Source organism: Centruroides sculpturatus, unplaced genomic scaffold, assembly GCF_000671375.1.
Source record: "Centruroides sculpturatus isolate CEXI.00-Female unplaced genomic scaffold, Cexi_2.0 scaffold705, whole genome shotgun sequence".
NCBI classification, from domain to species: Eukaryota; Metazoa; Arthropoda; class Arachnida; order Scorpiones; family Buthidae; genus Centruroides; species Centruroides sculpturatus.
Window position 1 is genome coordinate 334,493 of NW_019384916.1, and position 25,279 is coordinate 359,771.

The 25,279-nt window shown below is 30.8% G+C and overlaps 1 protein-coding gene across 1 annotated transcript in view; it reads right to left on the reverse strand.

Moving 5' to 3' along the window:
• Positions 1-688: 688 nt before the first annotated feature.
• The window catches only part of LOC111631756 (polyhomeotic-like protein 2), a 101,735-nt gene continuing 77,144 nt past the window's right edge, over positions 689-25,279 (reverse strand). The window contains exons 9-14 of the mRNA XM_023376063.1: positions 18,146-18,240; positions 8,766-8,990; positions 8,485-8,693; positions 2,564-2,627; positions 1,333-1,557; positions 689-1,260 (exon numbers count right to left, since the gene is read on the reverse strand). Of these exons, the coding sequence (XP_023231831.1) occupies positions 1,048-1,260; positions 1,333-1,557; positions 2,564-2,627; positions 8,485-8,693; positions 8,766-8,990; positions 18,146-18,240 (1,031 nt within the window). The 3' untranslated portion in view covers positions 689-1,047. The remainder of the gene's footprint in view (positions 1,261-1,332; positions 1,558-2,563; positions 2,628-8,484; positions 8,694-8,765; positions 8,991-18,145; positions 18,241-25,279) is intronic.

The window sequence follows — 25,279 nt, forward strand, 5'->3', positions numbered from 1 at the left end:
AATCAAGGCATAAAATAATTATTTATACCATTCTGTGGTATAAATAATAAATTCCTATTACAAATAAAAATAATTTATTGTTAATTTAAAATCATCGCTACGGCACCTCTAGTGCCCGTTTTCGGCATACTGTTACGCAGACAGATATGCATTGAATGGGTTATATAGATAGATTCTTAAGAAAAATGCTACACGAAATTGCAAATGCCAATAATCTATGCATCGCTTATCGACGTAATCCAACAGTTTACAAGTCATTAAGGGATGATAACAAGAAAGAAAATCAAAACTCTTTGATGGGCATTTACTCCATACCAATAAAAGACCACCAGTTTGATTCTGATATAGTTTATGTGGGAGCTACTTTGCAATCCTTAGAGCATAGGGTCATATAGGATCAAAGAACACAAGTACTCAGTTAACAAGAACCTAGACAGTATGATTCTAGCATCATTTGCCAACCAACATGATGTTAATGTTTTATGGGACCAGGCTTCATCATTAGGCCTACAATTAACAAACATACAATCAGGGATCTTGAAAAGCTAGATATATATAAAGCACAAGTAAAAAGCAAGGTGTATTAATCATAGAGATGCAGATTCTTTCTCAATAGCATGGAAATCATTTTATGATGATAGGCAATAATAGGATATAGTGATGCAAACACACATTTTGTTATATATATATATATTTATATATATGATATATAGATATTCGTATGAACATGTCTCTTCTGATAAAACTTCAGAAAAATTTGGCAGTTCCTCCCATATTGCCGTCATAGTCTTACTTTGGGGCCAATTTGAAATGTACTATTTTTGACATTGCACCACATTCTAAAGTACAAATTATGAAGTAGCGGCTGTTTTTTGGCCTGTAGGCACAAGCTGCTTATATTTTTACAGATGATTTCCAAAATGATTATAATATATCACACATTGTTTGTCATGATGATGAATGTTTCATTTATATATATATTTTTATATTTCTGATCATAATGTCATTTTGAATGAATCTTTTTGCAAAATTTCAGGCACCATTGTTTTACTGTTGGCATTTTCCATCAATACCCTGTTTTAGAGATTTGATACAAGCACATATTTTCAAAGCTGGTCCCAATTTCATACTCATTGCCGTCATCAAATGATCCTCCTTCAATAATAATAGAGCCTGTCCGTCTATTTCTTGTGATCTGAATTCATCCGCATAGTCTGCGCAACCAGGAAGCTTGTATATGAAATCTACCACTTCTTGCACCTAAAATGTATATTAATGTCAATACCAAAACTTTGAATATTCAAATAAAATATGAATAAAATGAATTATTACCGTCCATTTGAGAGGATTACTGGACCCAATCGATGTTGGTTCTGGTCCGTCGACTTCCATTTCCTCTTTATGGCTAGACGGAGTCGTAGGCGACATCGAACTTTCTGGACCAGAAGGTGTGTCTGTTGTCTCCCCTTCAGCTTCTCTTTCTTCTTTCACTGATTCTTCACTTTCAATTTCAATAGGTGTTCTCTGATCTGACTGTGAAGTTGTATTCTGATTTTGCTAAAAGATATTAAATTATGGCTTATAATTTCATATTTTCTCTCAATTTAGTTATTATTTGAATTAAACTAACATTTTTATATATAATATCTTGATTTTTTAATATTATCAATAATTTATTTGTTCCAATTAACTTGGAAAAATAATTCAAAACTTTGTGTTATCTTACTTCTTTAATGCTAAGACCAATTGTAATTTTGAGATTTAATTTTAGTGTTTTGTTTCCATGGTTTTAAATATTCAGTTTCATTAAGTTTTGTTAAGTAACAGTATGAAAAATAATATAAATTCCATGAAAAATGTTCAGAAGCTATTTCCATGCTTTTTTCTACAAACAATAACTATTCGTTTCAATGTGGCATTATAATCTCATCTTGAAGACATTTTAAGCACAGTATTAAAAAATGTAAATTAAATGTGTTACCATCAAAGCCTGTTTTTGATAGTAACGAACATCTTGTAAATATAAAGTCTTTTATAGATTGTTCTTCCAAAACCAATTTAATAAAACTACAGTTTTTCTAGAATTTAGAGATGATATTTGGAAACAACCATCTATTCCTGAATATAAAACTTGGTTAATACCTGTAACAATGTATTCAAGAGTCAATGACTTATGTAAAAAGAAATTTATAGTTGAAATTTCAGTAACCAAAAGACATACGAAATCTTCAGAACAGATAAGATGCATTTAGGCTTTGTTTATGCCAACTATATTCCTAGTAATAATGAATAGATTTGTAACTTCACAATCAATATCTTTATCAAATAATGTTAATGAAGTTGCTAAGATAAAATTGTGTGGATTTTTTTTGGCTGAATATAACTCATTTTTAATTATGGTTTATCTTGCAAACTTATTCGCATCAATTTTCCTAGATTCAAACATTGCCAGAAACTTGTCATAAATGTTATAATTGCAAGTTACAAATATGACAATTAGCTTCTATTTAAAAAAAAAAATAACAAATTTAGTTTCCTAAACAACTAGTCAACAATATCAAACAAATAAAACAGCCTGCATAGTTGCAAGATATTTCAATCCAAAAACAGAAAAAATGCACTCATCCCTATGAAGAGAAAACTTAATTCAAAAATAAAAATTTCCAATATACAGTAATTTATTTTATAGCATCTGCTAACAATGTTATAAATATATATTTTACAAGGATATCCAAGTTTTGATATCTGGATTTTGCTGAAATTTTAATACATTTTATCATAGCCCTTCCACTACTGCACAATAACATAACTCATGCCAATAAGGGACCGTCCATAAATTATGTAAGGGCGATTTCGGCCATTCTAGATCCCCACCCACCCGTGTAAGAAATCGTAATATTTTCTTTGATCCCCCCTCTCCTTCCCTATCTTATGTAATATTTTGGCATGATTTTATAGAAAGATTTTAAACAAAAAATATTTTTTTATGAAACCCTAAAATCCTTAGGTCCAAAATATATAATTATTAATTAGTTAATTAATATGTACTATTATTTATAAACAACTTTATGTGAACAAATTTAAAAATATATAAAAATTTAATGAATTCGAATGAACAATTTATTTTAAGAACTTTATTTTTTAATTATTAACAACATTATTATTAATATCATTAATCAACATCATAATATTTATTTTTATATTAATTTTAATTTTCGCAAAAGACACAAAAAACTTTGCCTGACCAACTAGTTAGTGCACATGTAAACAAACGTCATACAAAATATGATAAAACAAGAGAGAATAGAGAGAAACCACATTCTGTTGCCATATTGATTACATCTTGGCTAAGACCAAGAAAATAAACTACATGCTGATAAAAGGTGCTAGGTGCACCTAGGGACTAAATAATAAAGCTTATAAAACTCTATATAATGGGGAAATACAACCAATGATACTTTACATGGCCTCTGGCTGTGGCCATGTAACTAGTAAAAATTCAGTAGCAAGTAAAGTACTCTCTCTTCAAAGCCAGTTTGACATCAGAATTTCAAAGGCTGCAGAACTGTTTTTACTAATGCCTCTCTGATACTAGCAGAGCTCCTTCCTTTGCCACTATGTATTGTAGGAAAAGGTTCTAAACTACTAAATCAGAACTACAAACGTCAAGGCTCAACAATGATCTCTACTCCTATCTACGGCTGTTCATACATATTTCTGATCATAATGTCATTTTGAATGAATCTTTTTGCAAAATTTCAGGCACCATTGTTTTACTGTTGGCATTTTCCATCAATACCCTGTTTTAGAGNGAGTGTGGAAGCATTGTATTGTCTGTCAGCTTCCAAACAGTCAGATTCGCGCATGCGCTTTACAGAACATCAACCTCACCCGCTTTAGCTGGTGGAAGCCTAGGACCTTGGGTGGAAGCTACACACGTATAACGCTTCCGATTCTATCCAGGACCGGTTCTGGGCTGTTAGCCGTCTGCCCGCTAGATAGTTGGCCGCCTTCGCCCGATTACGTGAATCACGAGTAGATTAATAACTTAACCCAACCGATAAGAATTTACTGGTATGTTTTTATGATAGTTCTGTATAGTTCACAGAAGTTAAAAAAATCCATTAAAATATTTGATATATTTATTCCGTTCTCCCATCTTATATTATTTACGGATTTCAATGTTAAAGTGATATTACGATTTCGTACGCCCCATCTTTAAGGGGATCTAAAAAAAACGTGTACAATTCTTGTATTATGTTAAAAAATTAACTGTTACTTTGTAGGATCATTTACAACTAAATTTAATGAATGAGAGAGATGCGCGAGGTTCAGAAAAAGCTCTAGAATTTATTTTCCTTAAATTTGCTATTTATGTATCCGTTGTCATAAAAATTTGTCTTTCCACTTTTTTCCAGACTACGAATATTCGAGTACAAAGTAACCGGTTTCAACTTATTTCTATTTAAGAAGTAGTTAAATGATTAAGAGATTAGGGACATAAATAAAACCCTACTGAAAGAGCCGGAATATTACTTAAAAGCTTAACCGACCCAATCTCTAGCCGAGTACAGTGGGGACTGATTTCTTCGTAATATTAGAAGTAATATAAACACAAATTTTTCCAGTTCAACGAGAGTGACCGAAAAGTTGTAAATTTTGGAAACTTCCATGGACACCTAGTCCTAAAACGAATTAGTTAGAAAACAAATGACTATTAAGTTTAACATATTTAGACTTTTACAGCTATGGTGAGAAACGTTTAAAATTTACAACAACCCTGTCGCGTCCTTTCAGATATACTAGTGATGCGACAACAGGCATTTGACGTTAACCGGTATCGGCACCCTCGGGATTTGGCAGCCCGCGTGTATGTACACACCGCACACCTAGCAGGACCTAAGTGGTTAAGATTTAAAGAGTAAAGAAGATTTTATGTTATTTTTATGTACAGTACTGTATGTTTCTTTACAAAGCTATATTTAATTATAATATTCTTTAAAAGTATATTCATACAATTGAAGAATGTTTTGTACCAGGTAGGTATATCCACCACACATTTTATTTCACCAAGTAAGTTTTTATAATTTTATTTCTAATTTTAGCCCTTATATCGTGGCTAGCGGTTTAAAATGTAATTGCGATATTGAAAATTTATTTTAAAAAAGTTTTGGCTCGAGATCATATAATGGAAAGGAAAATATGGTTAATGTTTACCTAGGTAGTCCAAGATGGCCGCACAGTGGGTACCCACATTCTAACCTAACCTAACCTATTCTAATAAATTAACAAAATTACTAATGTAAGATGTAAAATAACTCAAAAAATTAATTATATGAAGAAAGGAAAATTTTCTTAATTTATTAAAATAGGTTAGGTTAGGTTAGAACGTGGGTCCCCACTGTGCGGCCATCTTGGACTACATAGGTAAACATTAACCGAAAATATTATTAAAAGAGAAAGGCCTATGCCTAAGTTAAATATCAACACTTCAATAAAAAAATTTGTCCGACATTTTCACGATAAAATGGCTCTGTAAATGCATAAAAATGCAAAAATTGTTTTGTTGGCTTGCCTACTACTGTATTTTCAAATGAAATTAGTGTGTGGAATAAGAATGGCTTTGACAATTTAGCTGGCAAAAGACACGAAAAATTGTCGATTCTTTCGTATTTGAAGCAATTTGGAAATCGAAGCGGAATAGAATTTAACATTAGTAAATAATACAAAATAAATATTGAAAATTATAACGAGATAGTTACGGCAAATAGATATATTTAAATTAAGAGATGTTATATGTTTTTATCAAAGCAAGAATCGGCATTTAGAGGGCATAGGGAATCTATTGAATCTAATAACAGAGGTAATTATATTGAACTTGTTTATTTATTAAATACGTCAGATAAATAATCTACTAAAACAGGGCTTCTTAAACCCAAGATTTTGCTTCGCGACCCCATTTGGTGTCGCTTAGCAAAATCTTGGGGTCGCGAGATTTTAATGCAAAATATTGAAAATAATTTGTGAGAGTTTGAAAACACTATGCTTTGTGTCATCGGTTTCGTGAGTTGCGCTTTGTGTCACTTCTGGTGCAGCGAGACAACGATTCAGCAACACTGTAGGGTTGTCGCTTTTGAGTGTAATCAGTTGTCTTTGTTCCATTGTAACACAAGAGTGAACTGTGGTAGTATACCATTATTGTTTTTGCAAATTTCTTTATTTTATAATTTTTTTTGGGGGGGTCGCGAAAAAAATCACAATCTTAAATGGGGTTGTGAATAAAAAAAGTTTAAGAAGCCCTGTACTAAAAATACATTTAAAGAATTAACTGATTTCCCCTGGAAGTCGGCTTGTTACAGAAACACAGCTTCCCTATCAACAAATGTTACGGCACGCCACTGTGTATAAAAGCTTTCTGCTCAACCCATCATCATTTTTATATATTAACCATAGCATCCGAGATGTGTGTAGAAGCATAAAACTTAAAAGGAAGGTTGTAATATCGACGATTGAGATGAAAAAGGAACTTGTCGCAAAGCATAAAAGCGGTATACGTGTGGCAAATCTGGCGGCCATGTTTAAGAATATCAAACGCGGCCGTCAGATGTGGAAGTCCACGATGTGCACCAGTTAATACAATATTCATTTTATCATACTATATATACATATTTCATTTATTATTTTCATGTTTTAATTTAGTATCGGCATTTAATTGTATTATTTTTATTTTAAATTATGTGTATTTGCTAATCAAAATGAATATTGTTTAGGGTTTGGGTATGGATTAATTTGCTTCCCATTATTTCTAATGGAAAAAATTGATTCGGACTTTGAACGATTCAGCTTCCTGGAATGAATTAAATTCGAAGTATGAGGCACCACTGTACGTAGTTTTAGAAACAAGATTATTTATCTATTACTAATTACAGGCTCTACTCCAGTTTAACTCCATAAATGAATTTCGAGCTTAAAATAACCTTGAAAAATTTTACAATAATTGTTTATTAAGAACAAACAAGAAAATAAAAGGAAAGTTCTTATCCACTTTCTACCAAAGCAGCAGAAATGATCTATAATGCTTGGCTGTAATTTTTCATAAAGCAACAAAAACTATAAAAATAACATTTTTCTTGAAAGCTTAATCCAATGAATTCTATTTAATAAAATTACTTCAGTGAAATTAAATTTTAATTTTACTGAAGGCAAAAAAAAAATTAAAAATTTTAAATAAGAAAATACATACAAAAATTACAGCACTTATTTATTATCAACTGCACAACCATTTATTTCCAATTAAGATGCACAGGAAAAAAACATATAATCAGAACATCCACAATAGAACATATTTGATTATAAAACTCATTTCTGTTAATTAAATTATATTCTGATTTTTATTTTTAGAAAATAAACTTATTACAGAACATATTATATATGAACTGCATATAATCTAAAAATTTAAATAATTCTGCTTATAACATTAATTTAAAAATTATGTAATTACTGACTATTCGTATCCATATATTTCTTTGAATATAGATTAAAAATATAGAACAAGGATAACTTTCTAATTGTTTTAAGTTTTTTTTGTTTTGTTTTTTAGTCTTTCTTATACATAAATATAAAAGCAGTGCTTTTATTCGAGTAGCTGCTTTTATTTTAGATGATAAGGAGGAAATAAGAAATTAAAATTTGGTTGTTCAGTTATGAATGTCAAAAATATAACACATACAAAACATTTTATATCCTCCATTTAGTTTCCTATTTTTTCTTTTTCAACATGGCAGTATGATTTGTGATCATTTTTACTTTCACAATAATAATATTTTACATATACACGTGCGGACACATTTATTATATCGTATAGTTCACCGAAGGATTTATGAATATGATGGAATACATGCTAATGGAAGAAATGTCATGAATTCAAAGAACACCTTGGTATACTTTACACAAAATAAGGCATGTACAATTTTAGAATGAAATTTGATATACTAATGATATTGGCAACTGATATTTCACTCTATGCCAATCTAAGTTTTAAATTCTATTGGGTAATGCCATTTATTTTTAGGCCACCATAGACACTATAAGGAGAATAAATGGCATGGTTATTATATATATATATATTTATATATATGATATATAGATATTCGTATGAACATGTCTCTTCTGATAAAACTTCAGAAAAATTTGGCAGTTCCTCCCATATTGCCGTCATAGTCTTACTTTGGGGCCAATTTGAAATGTACTATTTTTGACATTGCACCACATTCTAAAGTACAAATTATGAAGTAGCGGCTGTTTTTTGGCCTGTAGGCACAAGCTGCTTATATTTTTACAGATGATTTCCAAAATGATTATAATATATCACACATTGTTTGTCATGATGATGAATGTTTCATTTATATATATATTTTTATATTTCTGATCATAATGTCATTTTGAATGAATCTTTTTGCAAAATTTCAGGCACCATTGTTTTACTGTTGGCATTTTCCATCAATACCCTGTTTTAGAGATTTGATACAAGCACATATTTTCAAAGCTGGTCCCAATTTCATACTCATTGCCGTCATCAAATGATCCTCCTTCAATAATAATAGAGCCTGTCCGTCTATTTCTTGTGATCTGAATTCATCCGCATAGTCTGCGCAACCAGGAAGCTTGTATATGAAATCTACCACTTCTTGCACCTAAAATGTATATTAATGTCAATACCAAAACTTTAAATATTCAAATAAAATATGAATAAAATGAATTATTACCGTCCATTTGAGAGGATTACTGGACCCAATCGATGTTGGTTCTGGTCCGTCGACTTCCATTTCCTCTTTATGGCTAGACGGAGTCGTAGGCGACATCGAACTTTCTGGACCAGAAGGTGTGTCTGTTGTCTCCCCTTCAGCTTCTCTTTCTTCTTTCACTGATTCTTCACTTTCAATTTCAATAGGTGTTCTCTGATCTGACTGTGAAGTTGTATTCTGATTTTGCTAAAAGATATTAAATTATGGCTTATAATTTCATATTTTCTCTCAATTTAGTTATTATTTGAATTAAACTAACATTTTTATATATAATATCTTGATTTTTTAATATTATCAATAATTTATTTGTTCCAATTAACTTGGAAAAATAATTCAAAACTTTGTGTTATCTTACTTCTTTAATGCTAAGACCAATTGTAATTTTGAGATTTAATTTTAGTGTTTTGTTTCCATGGTTTTAAATATTCAGTTTCATTAAGTTTTGTTAAGTAACAGTATGAAAAATAATATAAATTCCATGAAAAATGTTCAGAAGCTATTTCCATGCTTTTTTCTACAAACAATAACTATTCGTTTCAATGTGGCATTATAATCTCATCTTGAAGACATTTTAAGCACAGTATTAAAAAATGTAAATTAAATGTGTTACCATCAAAGCCTGTTTTTGATAGTAACGAACATCTTGTAAATATAAAGTCTTTTATAGATTGTTCTTCCAAAACCAATTTAATAAAACTACAGTTTTTCTAGAATTTAGAGATGATATTTGGAAACAACCATCTATTCCTGAATATAAAACTTGGTTAATACCTGTAACAATGTATTCAAGAGTCAATGACTTATGTAAAAAGAAATTTATAGTTGAAATTTCAGTAACCAAAAGACATACGAAATCTTCAGAACAGATAAGATGCATTTAGGCTTTGTTTATGCCAACTATATTCCTAGTAATAATGAATAGATTTGTAACTTCACAATCAATATCTTTATCAAATAATGTTAATGAAGTTGCTAAGATAAAATTGTGTGGATTTTTTTTGGCTGAATATAACTCATTTTTAATTATGGTTTATCTTGCAAACTTATTCGCATCAATTTTCCTAGATTCAAACATTGCCAGAAACTTGTCATAAATGTTATAATTGCAAGTTACAAATATGACAATTAGCTTCTATTTAAAAAAAAAAATAACAAATTTAGTTTCCTAAACAACTAGTCAACAATATCAAACAAATAAAACAGCCTGCATAGTTGCAAGATATTTCAATCCAAAAACAGAAAAAATGCACTCATCCCTATGAAGAGAAAACTTAATTCAAAAATAAAAATTTCCAATATACAGTAATTTATTTTATAGCATCTGCTAACAATGTTATAAATATATATTTTACAAGGATATCCAAGTTTTGATATCTGGATTTTGCTGAAATTTTAATACATTTTATCATAGCCCTTCCACTACTGCACAATAACATAACTCATGCCAATAAGGGACCGTCCATAAATTATGTAAGGGCGATTTCGGCCATTCTAGATCCCCACCCACCCGTGTAAGAAATCGTAATATTTTCTTTGATCCCCCCTCTCCTTCCCTATCTTATGTAATATTTTGGCATGATTTTATAGAAAGATTTTAAACAAAAAATATTTTTTTATGAAACCCTAAAATCCTTAGGTCCAAAATATATAATTATTAATTAGTTAATTAATATGTACTATTATTTATAAACAACTTTATGTGAACAAATTTAAAAATATATAAAAATTTAATGAATTCGAATGAACAATTTATTTTAAGAACTTTATTTTTTAATTATTAACAACATTATTATTAATATCATTAATGAACATCATAATATTTATTTTTATATTAATTTTAATTTTCGCAAAAGACACAAAAAACTTTGCCTGACCAACTAGTTAGTGCACATGTAAACAAACGTCATACAAAATATGATAAAACAAGAGAGAATAGAGAGAAACCACATTCTGTTGCCATATTGATTACATCTTGGCTAAGACCAAGAAAATAAACTACATGCTGATAAAAGGTGCTAGGTGCACCTAGGGACTAAATAATAAAGCTTATAAAACTCTATATAATGGGGAAATACAACCAATGATACTTTACATGGCCTCTGGCTGTGGCCATGTAACTAGTAAAAATTCAGTAGCAAGTAAAGTACTCTCTCTTCAAAGCCAGTTTGACATCAGAATTTCAAAGGCTGCAGAACTGTTTTTACTAATGCCTCTCTGATACTAGCAGAGCTCCTTCCTTTGCCACTATGTATTGTAGGAAAAGGTTCTAAACTACTAAATCAGAACTACAAACGTCAAGGCTCAACAATGATCTCTACTCCTATCTACGGCTGTTCATACGGCTGCTACCACATTGCAATTACCTTACTATCTCTGATCATCATCCTGTAAACAAGGTTATTTGGTGTCATCTGCTTCCTCCATGGATAATCATGCAGACATTAATATCTACACAGATGGGTCCAAAAGCTCCCTTCTTGTCGGCTCAAGTATCTGTATCTTCCTCCAAACTGACATATTTTGCCAAAAATATGTTAGAAGGTACAGATACCTCCCACATACCTCCATCTATCAAGCTGAAGAAGATGCTGACTACCAAGCTGTTCAGTGGGCAACTTCACTACCAAACAAAACTCTGTCTATCAACATTTACAGTGATTCTCAGTCTGTCCTAAAAGCTCTATTAAATCCCAATTACAATAGCAATAAAATCGCATATATCCAGCACCATATTAAAATTCTAAATAAAATAAATTTTATATTTGTTCCTGGCCATACTGGCATACTAGGAAATGACTTTGAGCTTAAGTCAGCTGCAAAGGACACTGATTTGGACTACATTCTCATCCCTCTCTCACGTAGCAGCCTTAAAAATTATATTCATGACAACACTATGCAAAAGTGGAATCAGTAAAAGTAGTTGAGCAGTAAAATAGGTAGAATAACAAAACTTTAATTTCCTAGTGTTGAATGTAGGTTGTCATCACTACTTAGAGATTTAACATTTGCTACTGCTCAACTATTTACTGAGCATGGTAATTTTAGAAGCTACCAGGCGATGTATAATTGTGCAGAAACATCTCCTTGCTTTTGCTCTACAGAAAATCTAGACACCGTCAACCATATGATCTATCATTGTCCAATTTACGATCAAGATAGACTTATTCTGAAATTAGAAAGTTTTACGCTTGGTTTCATGTGGCCATGTTCACTCACTAAGCTTGTTCAGAAATCACTGTTTGATACTTTTTACAATTATGTTCAAAAAATATGGAAGAAAAGACTATAATTTCTAATATTAGTTTTGGATTTCACTAAAAACCTAATATTAATTTCATGTTTACTTTGTATCATGTATTTTGGTTTATGTATTCTTAGTGTTTAGCCTATACAACCCATAGGAGTGGTGCACTTATTCTAATAAAAAACAAGAGAGAGAAACCACAACACGGCTTTCTCCCATGACAAAAAATGTGTAGAGCATGAATCTGCTAGTGTTATTATTCTATCATGTCACATGAGACAACGAGCATTCTTAATAGAAACCGCCAAATTCAAAACGCCACCACTCAACGAGATCAAAAAATAAGAATATTACGTAAGACAAGATCTATAACCCCCCTACCCGAGTAAGAAATCTTTAACCCCCACCCACCCCAAAATATCTTACGTAATTTATGGACATCCCTAAGCAGTAGTTTATGAAACAACATTATGTATAATGCATACAGAAAAATTTAAATAATGTTTTCTCAAACAACTTCTCATTAGTCCCGAGTGTTACCGTGCATTAGTGGAAGAGGAGTACTAAAATTTCAGGAAAATCCAGGATATCAAATGATTAGATGTCTCCTTGTGACAATGAAGAAAATACGATATTTATTTAAATTGATATGGTATGAATCTTTTACAAATAATTTATACGAATTTAATTTGTTAATTAAATTAACAAATATATCAATAAAAACATTACAACATAGTTATTTAAAATGAAACAGCAGCAATGACTGAATGATTAAGTTGTTCATGAAACTGCATTTCCATTCAATATATATGTTATGGACAAAGTGATTAATATGGGAATTATGAATAATGACCAACAAAATTGGGCTTTGCAATAAATTTCAATAATTTATCAAATTGACCGATCATTATGAATACTGCTATCACCTAGTCGTACAAAGTGATGATAATACTTTGAGGAGTTATCATCCGACATACACTAGCCAATCAGCACTTGCATCTGAGTTGCACATGCATATTGCGTTTAGTACCAAATTTGACGGTGGTCGCGACTATGCTCCTGACAGACTCCTCTTGGAGAAAAGCCGGCAATTGTTTAACACACTAGTTATCGATTCACGGTATTTGTTGAACACACAGTAACTAGTGACGTTAACCAATCGGTGGCCTGCTAGCGGCTCCAGCTGCTACGTCTTCGCTCCCTTCCACCTACAACAGAATCCCATTCTTGAAAATCAAACAATGGAACTGTCATCTTGCCCTCCAAGAATGGCAAAGTGAATGGGACTGCGGGGACACAGGATGGGTGACCCACAACTACATCCCCAGTATCTCACGTCGTCTAGAGTGGAAGCACTTCACACCTTCCTTTGTCATGACCCAGTTACTTACGGGTCATGGCAACTTCAACACATACCTCAATCATTTCTGCCTAAGGGAATCTGGTGTCTGTCACTGCGACGATACTACAATACAAGACGGTAATCATTATCTCTTGGACTGCAGCCTCTTCGATCACCAAAGAGACAATTTCATTGGATGTGTTCTGTATGCAGGCTTCAACTGGCCTTGTTCTCCTGAAACTCTGCTTGAAAACAAGGATATCTACAATAGTCTCAAAAAGTTTCTCACATCAATGGCAGCGCTCTGCCCTCAGCGCAACCCTCACACAACCGACAATGACGAACCATCTACATTGCAATGAACTATGCCACAACAGGTTTTCTCCTGTCTTCAAGTATGTGCACCAGTGGTACAGGATTCTTTGCTCTGTTTGAGCGGACTTAACTCAACCAACTCCTCACCCTACTGTCTGTGGAATTTTCCTCTCGGTATATGGCATCATTTGTATTATTGTCACCGCACGCTCTTGTTGAGGTCTATGCTCTCTTCTTCTCCTCAACCCTTTTCTGTACAACTCTTAATGTCAGTTTATATATGTATTTTGTATATACCTTGCTACATAAGAATAGCATTGTCACGCCAATAATTTTGTAAATTTCTACATTGTGTTGTTTTACCGTTACACTGTTTAATGTATCTATTTTGTACTTTGTTTATTTCTAAATAAATGCGATGCAGGTGCCATGAGCTCCCACCTTTTCCTGCCCCAATTTCATCCCCTACTCTTTGCAACTCTTCTCCTACCTTCCATTCTTTCCTACCTTCTTGCTTATACCTACAAGTGGTACCAGAAGGCCCCCTCTTTCAACTTTTAATTAATCTACTGCCGGTGGCTCCCCTCCGGGAGGAATCCGTTGAGAGTACAAACAGTCATGACTGCCGCTATGATGGTGCATAGGTAAAATTTTACCATTTAATTAATATAGTTAATAGTACTTAGTTTTAAAATATTACATGTTCTTTTTAAAATACTTTGAAATAATTCATAAAAAATAAATATTTCTAAATGAAATAAGTGGAGTTTTTTAATCAAATTAAAATTTTGCACAAGGTTGGTTGCATAAATTTAAAATTCAATACTAAATGCAATACGCAAGTGCAACTCAGAGTGCTGATTGACTAGTGTATGTTGGATGATCACTCTGCAATGTATTATCATCACTTTGCCTGACTAGGTGATAGCAGTATTCATAATGATCGGTCATTATGCTAAAGTAGCTCTACTTTTCCTTTTGCTACTACTTCCTTTAGCACTACCTTTAGTACTTCATCATTGCACTCATCTCTCATTTTGTTACCTGTTAGGGACCATAAGAATTCAGCAACAAAAATCAAGGGGTGACAAACTAAAACAAAAAAGTATTATTTTGTTTTAGTTTTATGCTATAGTTACATATGTTGTTCATATATTACACAAAATATAGCTAAGATATTTTTAATTAATCTATACTAATATTATAAAGAGGTAAAGTTTGTAAGTTTGGATGTAGGAGGTAATCTCTGAAATTACTCATCTGATTTCAAAAATTCTTTCACCAATATTTAGAATAGAACTTCATGGTGGACATAGGCTGTATATTATTCTGTTAAACATTCATATAAATTAAAAGATAGCATCTAGGATTAAGGCTTTTATGTCCAACAGATGGCGCTAACTCCGCGAGTACGATGACCTAAGTTTGCTTTTCTGTGAGGATGAACTAAAGCAGATCATCTTCTATCTACTGTATCTATATAAATAAAAATGTAAATGTTCGTTTGTTCCTACGGATTCCTTTGAAATTTTGACACAATGTTGCATTCGAATACGCACGTGTTTTTATATAACATACATGTCAAAATTCCCCCCACAGGGGGGAGATGGACGGGATTAAGGCTTACCGTGAAGAACTTGGCTTCTATTATACTATTTTAGATGTGGTTTTTTGCGTTTTTGATTACATTTTAATAGGGTACGTCAACAGAATATACACTAAAAAGGGATTTTTCAAAAATTTCCCCACCACGGGGGAAGTGTTATACATTTCTAATAGATACATTTTGAGCCACAACTTCGCGTGGCAGGGTCTGCTAGTTTTATAATAAAGTTAAAAAATCATTTCTGACACATTACTGTATAAAAGAGTGAAGTAAAATAGATATAGTGGATACAGTGATCCAAAAACATTTTAATGATAAGGCTGATAGTGCCAATAATTTCTTCATCATTTAAGGAATATGATGTCAGATAGCCTTGGTCACAGGAAACATATTCAAGTACATCAGTGTTGGTAGCATCAACAATATTCATATCACTGAAACACTAATAGATCTTATCTACTTAAATTTTTAGTATTTCTGGGTTTTTTACTTGTGGATATTTTAGCATGTACACTATATCTTTTACTCTACCCTAGTGATTTTTTTATCATGTTATGTATTAAATGACAAAATTGAGTTGTAAGGATCTTAACCAAACACAGTGACAGAACTGAGGAAGTGGCATTTATAAGGGTGACACATATGTATTATATAAATCTCTTATTATAATTTATGTCTGTTACTCAATTTACATATTCTGATTTTTAAACTTTTCTTGTGAGAGAAGAAAAAGCATTTTAAATGCTTCCATTTCTATGCTTTTGATCTATTATTTTTATGATTACAGGCCTTGGAACAGAAAATGACTTCAAAATAAGTGAGAATAGTAACTCCAAGCAAGGAAAAAGGGACTAAACAGTGACTGAAATAAAATTAGTTGGCTATAATGATATACATTACTTGTAGGAAGTCAAGTCCAAATGTTATTTTATGTTTATGGGTTTTGTTTCATTTGACTTTATATTTTAGTTTCAGAAAGTTTTCTTTTGTTTAAAGGACAATAACTTATTTTCATTATTAACTAATAGTAATTAATGTGAATTCCCAGACAAGGTCTGAAATCATGTAAAAGCGTGGAATTCTTGTGTTTATATTATAATGACAGACTAAATAAGAGAGGGAGAAAAAAATCCTTGATCTAAACAATGTGGCACAAAATGTAATCAACGAGTCCCGGGATGACTCCAACATGTGTTAAACGATCCGTCAATGTCAAACTGAACGGTAAAACTCTGACACAAGCACTCATAAACAAGTATAACTCTGACTCGAATACTCATAAATAGTCAATCTAGGAAAACAATTTCGGAAAAAGGGAAAGATTTGAAGGATAGAAAAACAATTGTGTATGATCATTAAAGTTCCAAGATGACAGAAATCACAAACAATGGGCTAAATTATGAACACGAGTCTTATGGTTTTATCAACAATCTCCGAGCATAGTCGACAAAAAGGTGTCAATAGACGTCTTGAATCGGACCTTTCCCATGACCCGAGTTGGTCTCGGTTTTCATCTGTAACCAAATGAGAGCCAATCAAATAGCGAGGAATGGGATGAGGGGCCAATCGGAAATATGGATAGTGGCAGAAAACCTATAAAAATCGAAAATTCAACGTTGAAGGACAGTTTCCTCTGGATTAAGCCAAAAGTCGTCAATATTAAGTTGTGTTGTGCTATCACCTAGAACACTGCAGCACCATCTCACCGATCATCTGCTTCACCCAGCGATCCCGTCTCGTCCACCCCGGGGCTACAACCAAGTTCGAAGTTTTCTGCCTCTCTGAAGGACTATAGAGAAGTGGAACTGTCAAATATTTGATGTAAGCATAAATGTTACCAAATAAACTGCTTTCATTTGGAAAACACTTGTCATCATTTGCCTCCTCTGCCACAGCCCACATGCAAACTTCCCTTAGGTTCATCCTGATGTGGGATTAACTGATCCCACCTAAAAGATGGCAACCTTACACTGATGCCGAGGAGTGTGTTTTCAAGTCCCCTATCTCCACCAGATCAGCTACCTTACATGAATAAAGCAATCATAATTTGTAATTTATGACCAGAAAATACCAAAAATCAAGCTTCCAGCTATTAGCACTGTTTGCCACAATGGCATAATTTAGAACTAATGCTCGCATAGGGTCTAGACCATCCTTTCTCAAAGTGGGCGATAACGCCCCCTCGTGGGTGCTGGAGGCTTTCAGGGGGGCAGTAGAAGGCTCAGTGATGAAATATGAGTTTTATTTCTTCTCATTAAAACATTCTTTGATCTCAGAAATAGGATATGGGCATTGCTCATAACATCAGAAAAAGTGAGAAATAGTGATATATATTATGGAAATTGTTGAGAAAAGTGACCAATTTAAAAATAGTGAGAATAATGACCTGTTCTGAGGCCTGTGATTATTTACATTTTTTATGGTTCTTTTTGTCTTTCTTTTTAAAAATTTGAAATATGCTTCTTATTTTCTAAAAATTAACAACCTATCCTGCTTCTAGCATTAATAGCAACATTCCTTTTGTTTTGTTTAATTTAAGAAAAAAAAGGAGGGCAAGTTAGCAATGGCAGATCCAGAAGAAACCAAAGAGAACTAACTCAAAAATATTTGAATAATTATAAGTACCTTTTATTAACATATGCACAACAACTGTATTACTGATGATTTGATAAACCATATCTGCCATCAAAAATGTTTCCAACAAATATTAATTTTTTTTGTGTCAATAGCATGGTTTAAACCTCTCTAGCCTCTTGGATCCACCCTTGCAAGTTAATATCATGTAATAACTACTTCAGATTAATGTCTTATAATTAGTATTAGCATTGACTTACCCATTCAGAAACATTATATGCTAATCTACCACCTTGAGACTTTCTCCAACCTTTTCTTGTTTTAAAACCCATCTTCTTCTTTTTAGCTATTTTACCTAAAAACCATAAGGTATTATACAATTAAAAAAATATTAAATGTAAACAATGTTGAAAAATTATCAAATTTCAATAATTATTAATTCCTATTGTTTTTATATATTCCAATAATAAATTTCATAACAATAAATTTAATTTCAAGTTTTAATAGCATTTCAAATATGTTAAATATGTATAATAAACAACAATATTTAATAAAATATTAAAAATCTTATTCATAAATAAAAAAAAATTGTATTTAACATTTTCTATGATTTATGAATTATTATTTTATTTTTTTATATTCATCAAATAACTAAGTGGCTAACTTATTACTGAACAAAATATTTAAAAATATAAATCCAGAGTCTAAACCAGTTATTTACTCAAAGAAAAATGAAAAAATCTTAATAGATCTTGACATTTGTCTTATATGGGAAAGAATTTATTCTTTAACTATTAGATTGTCATCAAATTAATGTGAATATGAATCTACAGCCAAAGAATTTTCTTTATCTGGATTTTTGCTTCTTTCATTAGATGTGGTTCATACACTAAAATTTGTTCACCAGAAATTAACCAGTCAATTATTTCACAATTATATTATAGAAACAAAAATAATCATGAATGTAAAATCAAATTATCAAGATAGAATAATTTGTCTTGACAGCTTAATTGGTTAGAGTGTTAACATAAATCTATAAGATATGACTTTAGATAGACCCATGCAGAATTGAAAATTTTTTCCTTACTGAATTGTTTGTTTGTTTCTTTCATAGATATGTGGTTTATATACTAAAATTTACATTTTGTGTATTTTTTACTGGTTTCTATGCATTTTTAAATCAAATATTTTAGTATAATATTTGTTGGTCAAAAAAGTTTTCTTACATCCTTTAATTCAGTCTCAATTGATATAATTTAGGAAGGTTTCAAGAAATATACACAAACATTTTTTGTCAAATAAGTAATATATTTTTTATACTGTATTAATTAATCTATCTGACTTTTGTTTAACTTGCTTTACATTAATGAATTTTCTGATAATCAGATTACACTTTATTAAACAATCATGATATCCTGACAATAACTAACTAATACTATCAATTAATTTGGAAGCATTCAATACATTACTGCTGATGGAGTTATATTCATGTATATTGTTGAATATTAAAACATAGAATATTATGTAGATTATTTCTCTCTAATCTTGAGAGAAGTTTACTTTAAATTTAATAATGACTAATCTATGTTCTTGTTCTTTTATTTTTTATCTTATTGAAAATTGTTTTTAAATGTATTTAATTAAAAAGAAAAGTTTAATTTTAAAAAAACTTTTACAAGACTCAGAATTCTGAACTGTAACCTTAATCTTTTTAATCCCAAATAATTTTTTTTCTTTTCCCAAAATTAAAAATGATGTTGAAAGGTATCATCTTTAATACAAAATTTGATACAAAGATTTTTGTTTGATCATTTTCTTATAAGTTTTGAGAAACCTGCAAAAACAATGATTTTGCATGTTTTTAAAACCAGGAAAAAAATGATGCATTGTTGAGACACATGAGAATCCTATTTCAAAAACTAATAAAATCATTTCTTTGTCATTTGTACTAATAAAGTTGTGCACATAATCCAGGAACTTTTTTGATCATACCAATTAAATTTTTGAACCAATTAACAACTTCATCATGTAATGAAAACCTCTTTCAATGAATGTGTTTCTTCAGGAATCTAAACAAATTAATCACTAGGTATGAGAATCAGGTCATAGGGAAGATGATACAGTAGGATCTCAAATTATCTGAGGTAATGTGAACCATTGCTACCTTGGATAACTGAAAATGCAGATAAAATGGATAGCCAAGTCCATTTCAGATAAATCTCTTATATTCATAACTTTTAATATGGTATATCACTTTTAAACCTCTTTTTTATTCCTTAGTGAATTTTATCATTATAATAAATGATATAAAAAATTATATCAGTTAATACATAGTTTCAAGAATAAAAATGTACTGAACATTAGGAGAGGGTAGGGATGAAAGGGACAGCCTCTATAACTTGCTGCTAAATTGCTAACTAAAAAATATCACAATCAGTAGGCTATAACATAATTAAACTGTCTGTCTTTGGTCAATAGAATGTTTTTTGCAATTTATCCCAGCTAATATGAGATGAAATCGATGGGAAATGTAATGTTTGCTTGCTCTTGCCGTTCCTCCTGCTTGGGATGGATGGGGTAGTTTTAAAACTATATTTTCCATGGTAACATCACTGATATTATCCTCCTCAAACATAGTCATTGGATAATGTACTTAAATCAGGACAATTACTTTGAAACCTCTAGAATATGTTTATTTAATCAGTTTTAAATTATATTTCACTGTCAGAAAATTAAGTTGTAGTTTTGGTTGTTTGAGGCCTGGGGGTTGAAAGGGACAGTAAAATAGGGAATGAATGGGACATGCCCCTTTCAACCCCATATTGACATTTTTGGCATGTTCTAATGCTAAATTTTTTTAATAGAAAAAAATTGCCTCGAAAGTATAAAAAAAAGAAACAGAAAGAATGTGAGACGACAGAAGTGATTCAAGGGGCAATAATTGAAGTTGTCGAAAAAGAAGCATCAATCAGGGCTACAGCCAATGCCCACGGAATTGCAAAATTACATTTGGCTAAACTCGTTTCAAAATATAAAAAAGACAATGTAGTGTATTCACCGCATGTGGGTAACAGGAAAGTTTTTACTACAGAACAATAGACAGAATTAACATTGTATTTAATGCAAGCATCATCAATGAGGACAAAATCTAAAAAGCAACTGTTGCAACATATTCCAGAAGAAACTGAAAGTGAAGATGAAAGATCTCAAAGCAGCTCTTCCTCAACGTCTGATGCAACATTGAGTGAGGGATCTGATATCGAAAACACTTTCAAACATGTTCAGCCCAATGATTTCATTTTAGTCAGATTTGCAAAAAAAACTTCTGTTGTTTACTTTGTGGGAAAAGTTTTGAAGAAACTGAATGATGAAGACTTGAAAGTCAAGTTTATGAAAAAAATATTGGGATGTTTCAAGTTTATATTTCCTGAGGAGGATAATATCAGTGATGTCACCATGGAAAATATAGTTTTAAAACTACCCCATCCATCCCAAGCACGAGGAACGGCAAGAACAAGCAACATTACATTTCCCATCAATTTTACCTCATATCAGCTGGGATAAATTGTGAAAAACATTCTATTGACCAAACACAGACAGTTTAATTATGTGATAGCCTACTGATTGTGATATTCTTTAGTTATTGTTCTTTGTTTGAAAAGATTTGATATTCTTTGTTTTAAAAATATTGATAATCTTTAACTGTTTAAAATAATTGTGATGTCACAAAATTCATATTATTAAAACTGTAATTTTTAAAAATTTTAGTCTCTAGCCTATCACTTTTCAATTATAATGAAATTTGAAACATTGAGATAACTAATTCCAAGTTTTACATTAAAATGCAGGTAGTCCCTTTCATCCCCGAGGGTGTCCCTTTTAACCCAAATGTGGGAATGAAAGGGAAATCTGGAGAGGTCTTTAAAAATATGAAAATGTTCAACTACCAATATAATAGAATGAATTCACAATATGGTCAGAATTAAGTAAAGATCTAATAAATCTTTTGCACTAAAAATAAAAATGATTAGAAGTAAACTTTTTCAGTGAAAAATAAAAATATGAATTTTGTCCCTTTCATCCCCACACTCCCCTATTGTAGTTACATGATAAAAGGCAAGATAAACAAATCATTTTGTAATTCATGTTATTGTTTTAAATTTTATTTTATGAAATACAGTGTAAGAAAATTGTGTATTCAATTACATGTTTGCCTTGGATAAAGTGGAACTTGGTTAATCGGGGCTCAGATAATTGGAATTCTATTGTGCTTCCACAGCACTGCCTAACCATTTAACAGTGGTAATTGATAATATGGAGCTATGACTATCACCTCTTTAAACATCTGAAGAAATACATCTCTGAGAAGATGTTTAATATGATGAAGAGCCAACTGGTCCAAAAGTGGCTCTAAGAACAAGATTCAGCATTCTATATACAAAGTATACATTCTCCCCACAGCAATGAAACAAATGCTTTATGCATACAATGAATATATGAAAGTATAAGTATATATACCTAACATTATGTCATCACAATGCCAAATTGGTGAAGTTTCAATTTTGTATAGCAATTGGAACAAAATTTTTTGAACAAAGTAATTAATTGTATATAAATTCTAACCTTGAAAATTAGTCTAGCAGTTGGCAAAACTAACACCTTTTAATGTTTTAACCTACTCCAAAATCTTCATCAGAAAATTTGAATAACAATGTTCATTGAATCTTTGGACAGGAAAATTTACTTTTGAATCTAATACATTAGCGTAATGTGCACATGACAGCAGATTTTAAAATGTATTAGATTCAAAAGTAAATTTTCCTGTCCAAAGATTCAATGAATATTTTGTTATTCAAATTTCCTGATGAAGACCTTTTGAGTGGTCAAAAACATTAGAAAGGTGTTAGTTTCGACAACTGCTGGACTTTTGAGGTTAGTGAAAATTTATGTAGTAAGATGTCCAGTTAGAATTTGAATTGTTAACAAATCAATTGTTTTAATGGAGTTAAAGTTTACAATTTTTGCAAACAGAATTTAAAAATTGATGAAATTATAATCTTTTATAAAGAAGGCTATTACATATTGGAAACAGTACTTTAGAAACAGTAAATTTTTGTTAATTTTGATATTAAAATAAATTCTTTATACAATAATTAGTAAATTGCAAAAATTAATTACCAACAATGTTTACAAAAATTTTAGAAACAGCTTAATATAAATACTAAATAATATATAACAATAATCTCTTATCAGAAGAAAATATAACTTTCTTAGAATATAATGTTTAAAATTTCTTCAAATTCAACAAATCCTGACACTATGTTATAATCTATTAGAAATAAAATAGCTTTTTCTGGATGCCAAAGTTTATTTGTGTACAGTTAAAATGCAAACAAACTACCTAATTATCAGGTTATAATATGGAGATTTGTTTGACTTTAACTATAAAACAGGTTTTGAGTTGAAATTCATGTACAAAGTTTTGGCCTGTCTTAATCCTATAGTTTTTAGATACAAATCTTTTAAAAGGGGAGCATCTAATTTGAACTTATTACAAAGCAAATAAATCAACAGCAGTAAGTTATTTAAAAATAAAATTTGTTAACAATTTGTTGTTGGGTTATGATAATTTATAAAATAAAATGTATGTAAAAAACAGTTGCCAAAAACTTTTTGAAAGTACAAACACAGAAATAAATTCATATCATAAGTTTACTTTTTGACAAGACTATGTCTTGTTTATAAAATCATACTGCCTGCTATGTTACCAGCTTAGAGGTGTGAAGGAGTACAGTACATGTCAGTATTTGCAATTTGGCACAGAGTATTAAGTGCCCAAATCATGTGCACATAAAAAAAACCAAAGTTGTAGGTACTCAGGGACTGAGAACTGAGTCAAAATAAAATACAAAATAGTGACTCTCTCTACAAACAGGCAAACTGAAGTCAGGTGGTGAAAGTACCACCCACAGTCATTCTAGGAAGTGGACTCTGACCCTGAGATTGAATATGTAATATTTCCTTGGTTAAATAAAATTTGTAATCTAATTTTGTAAATTTTGGGAGTGCTTCAAATATGACATTAAAACAGGGTTTTATGTTGTTACAAGTAGATTTTTTAAAATTATCTAGTATAGTAAAATCATGGGACCAATAAAAATTTGATGTTCTATTAGGGTTGTCATTACATCCAATGACATTATAATTGGGTTAAACTGTATATTGTTTGTGCAAAATGAAAAAATAATTTTGGACGATAAAATAGCCACAATTATTTTTTCGAAAACAGGAAATTTTTGTTACACATCAACAAAAGTTCAACCCAGGCCGACATGCAACGGAGAGAAATTTTGAAATTGGATAGGTTAATTTCATCAAAAATGCATCATAAACGACCTCATGGTCGTGGCTGGTGAAGTTTGAACAATCACTGCCAAAAGCAGTGATACCAAAGAAGATTGGAGAATGAGAATGAGACCCGCCTTGAGCATCAAAGTGATTCCACTTAGTAGTGGGTCTCCAAGACATAGTCTTGCCCCAGTTTTGCAGTTTTACTTGTTTATTTCTGTAATGTGAACACAGTGAAAAAATTATTTTTCAAATAACAAATTGTGATGGTGTATACCATTATAATAAGGAAGTAGCACACACACTCAATCTATTAGTGTTAATATTCTTAAAAATAAAGTAAATAACTAACAATTCTCAATAAACTATAACATTTTCAGGAACAAGTTTTGAAATTTGAAATAAAACATTTCAAATTAAAAAGAACATACATTGAAAAATTTAAAACTAACCATTAATTACAATTTTTACATCAATAAATTTTATATTGATGTAAAAATTTAATAAAATTGAAATAAAATAAAAATGAATTAGATCAATTTAGGATGGTAGTAAGAAAACCATAATAATAAAGAACAAAGTAAAGATTTCTTCTTTCAGTAGTAAGACTAGTGATTTTTTTTTATCATGTCTCAATATTGGATGAAGAAACCTAGTAATCTTTATCACAAATTACAAAAAAATTTTTTTTAAATTCAAAATTTGTAACCTGAAGAGTGATTGGAAAATACTTACCAATCTGAAATGCATTGTTAAATAGGTGAATAAAGTGAATTGTTTTAATCTTGATTTCTGTTTATTGCCGATAATTAAGAAGACATGATAAAGATCACTAGTCTCACTATTGGAAGAAGAAACCTTTACTTATAGTTATATCTGTTCCATTTTAACAATTTTATTAAACAGTTTATGAATTAAAAACATTAACATTAAATATTACATTTATGATATCAACTTATATATAAAGCTCTACTTAATAAATTTATTTCATTTTACTCAAGTAATATACAATTGATTTGCTATTTTTAACTTGTTACCCGCATTGC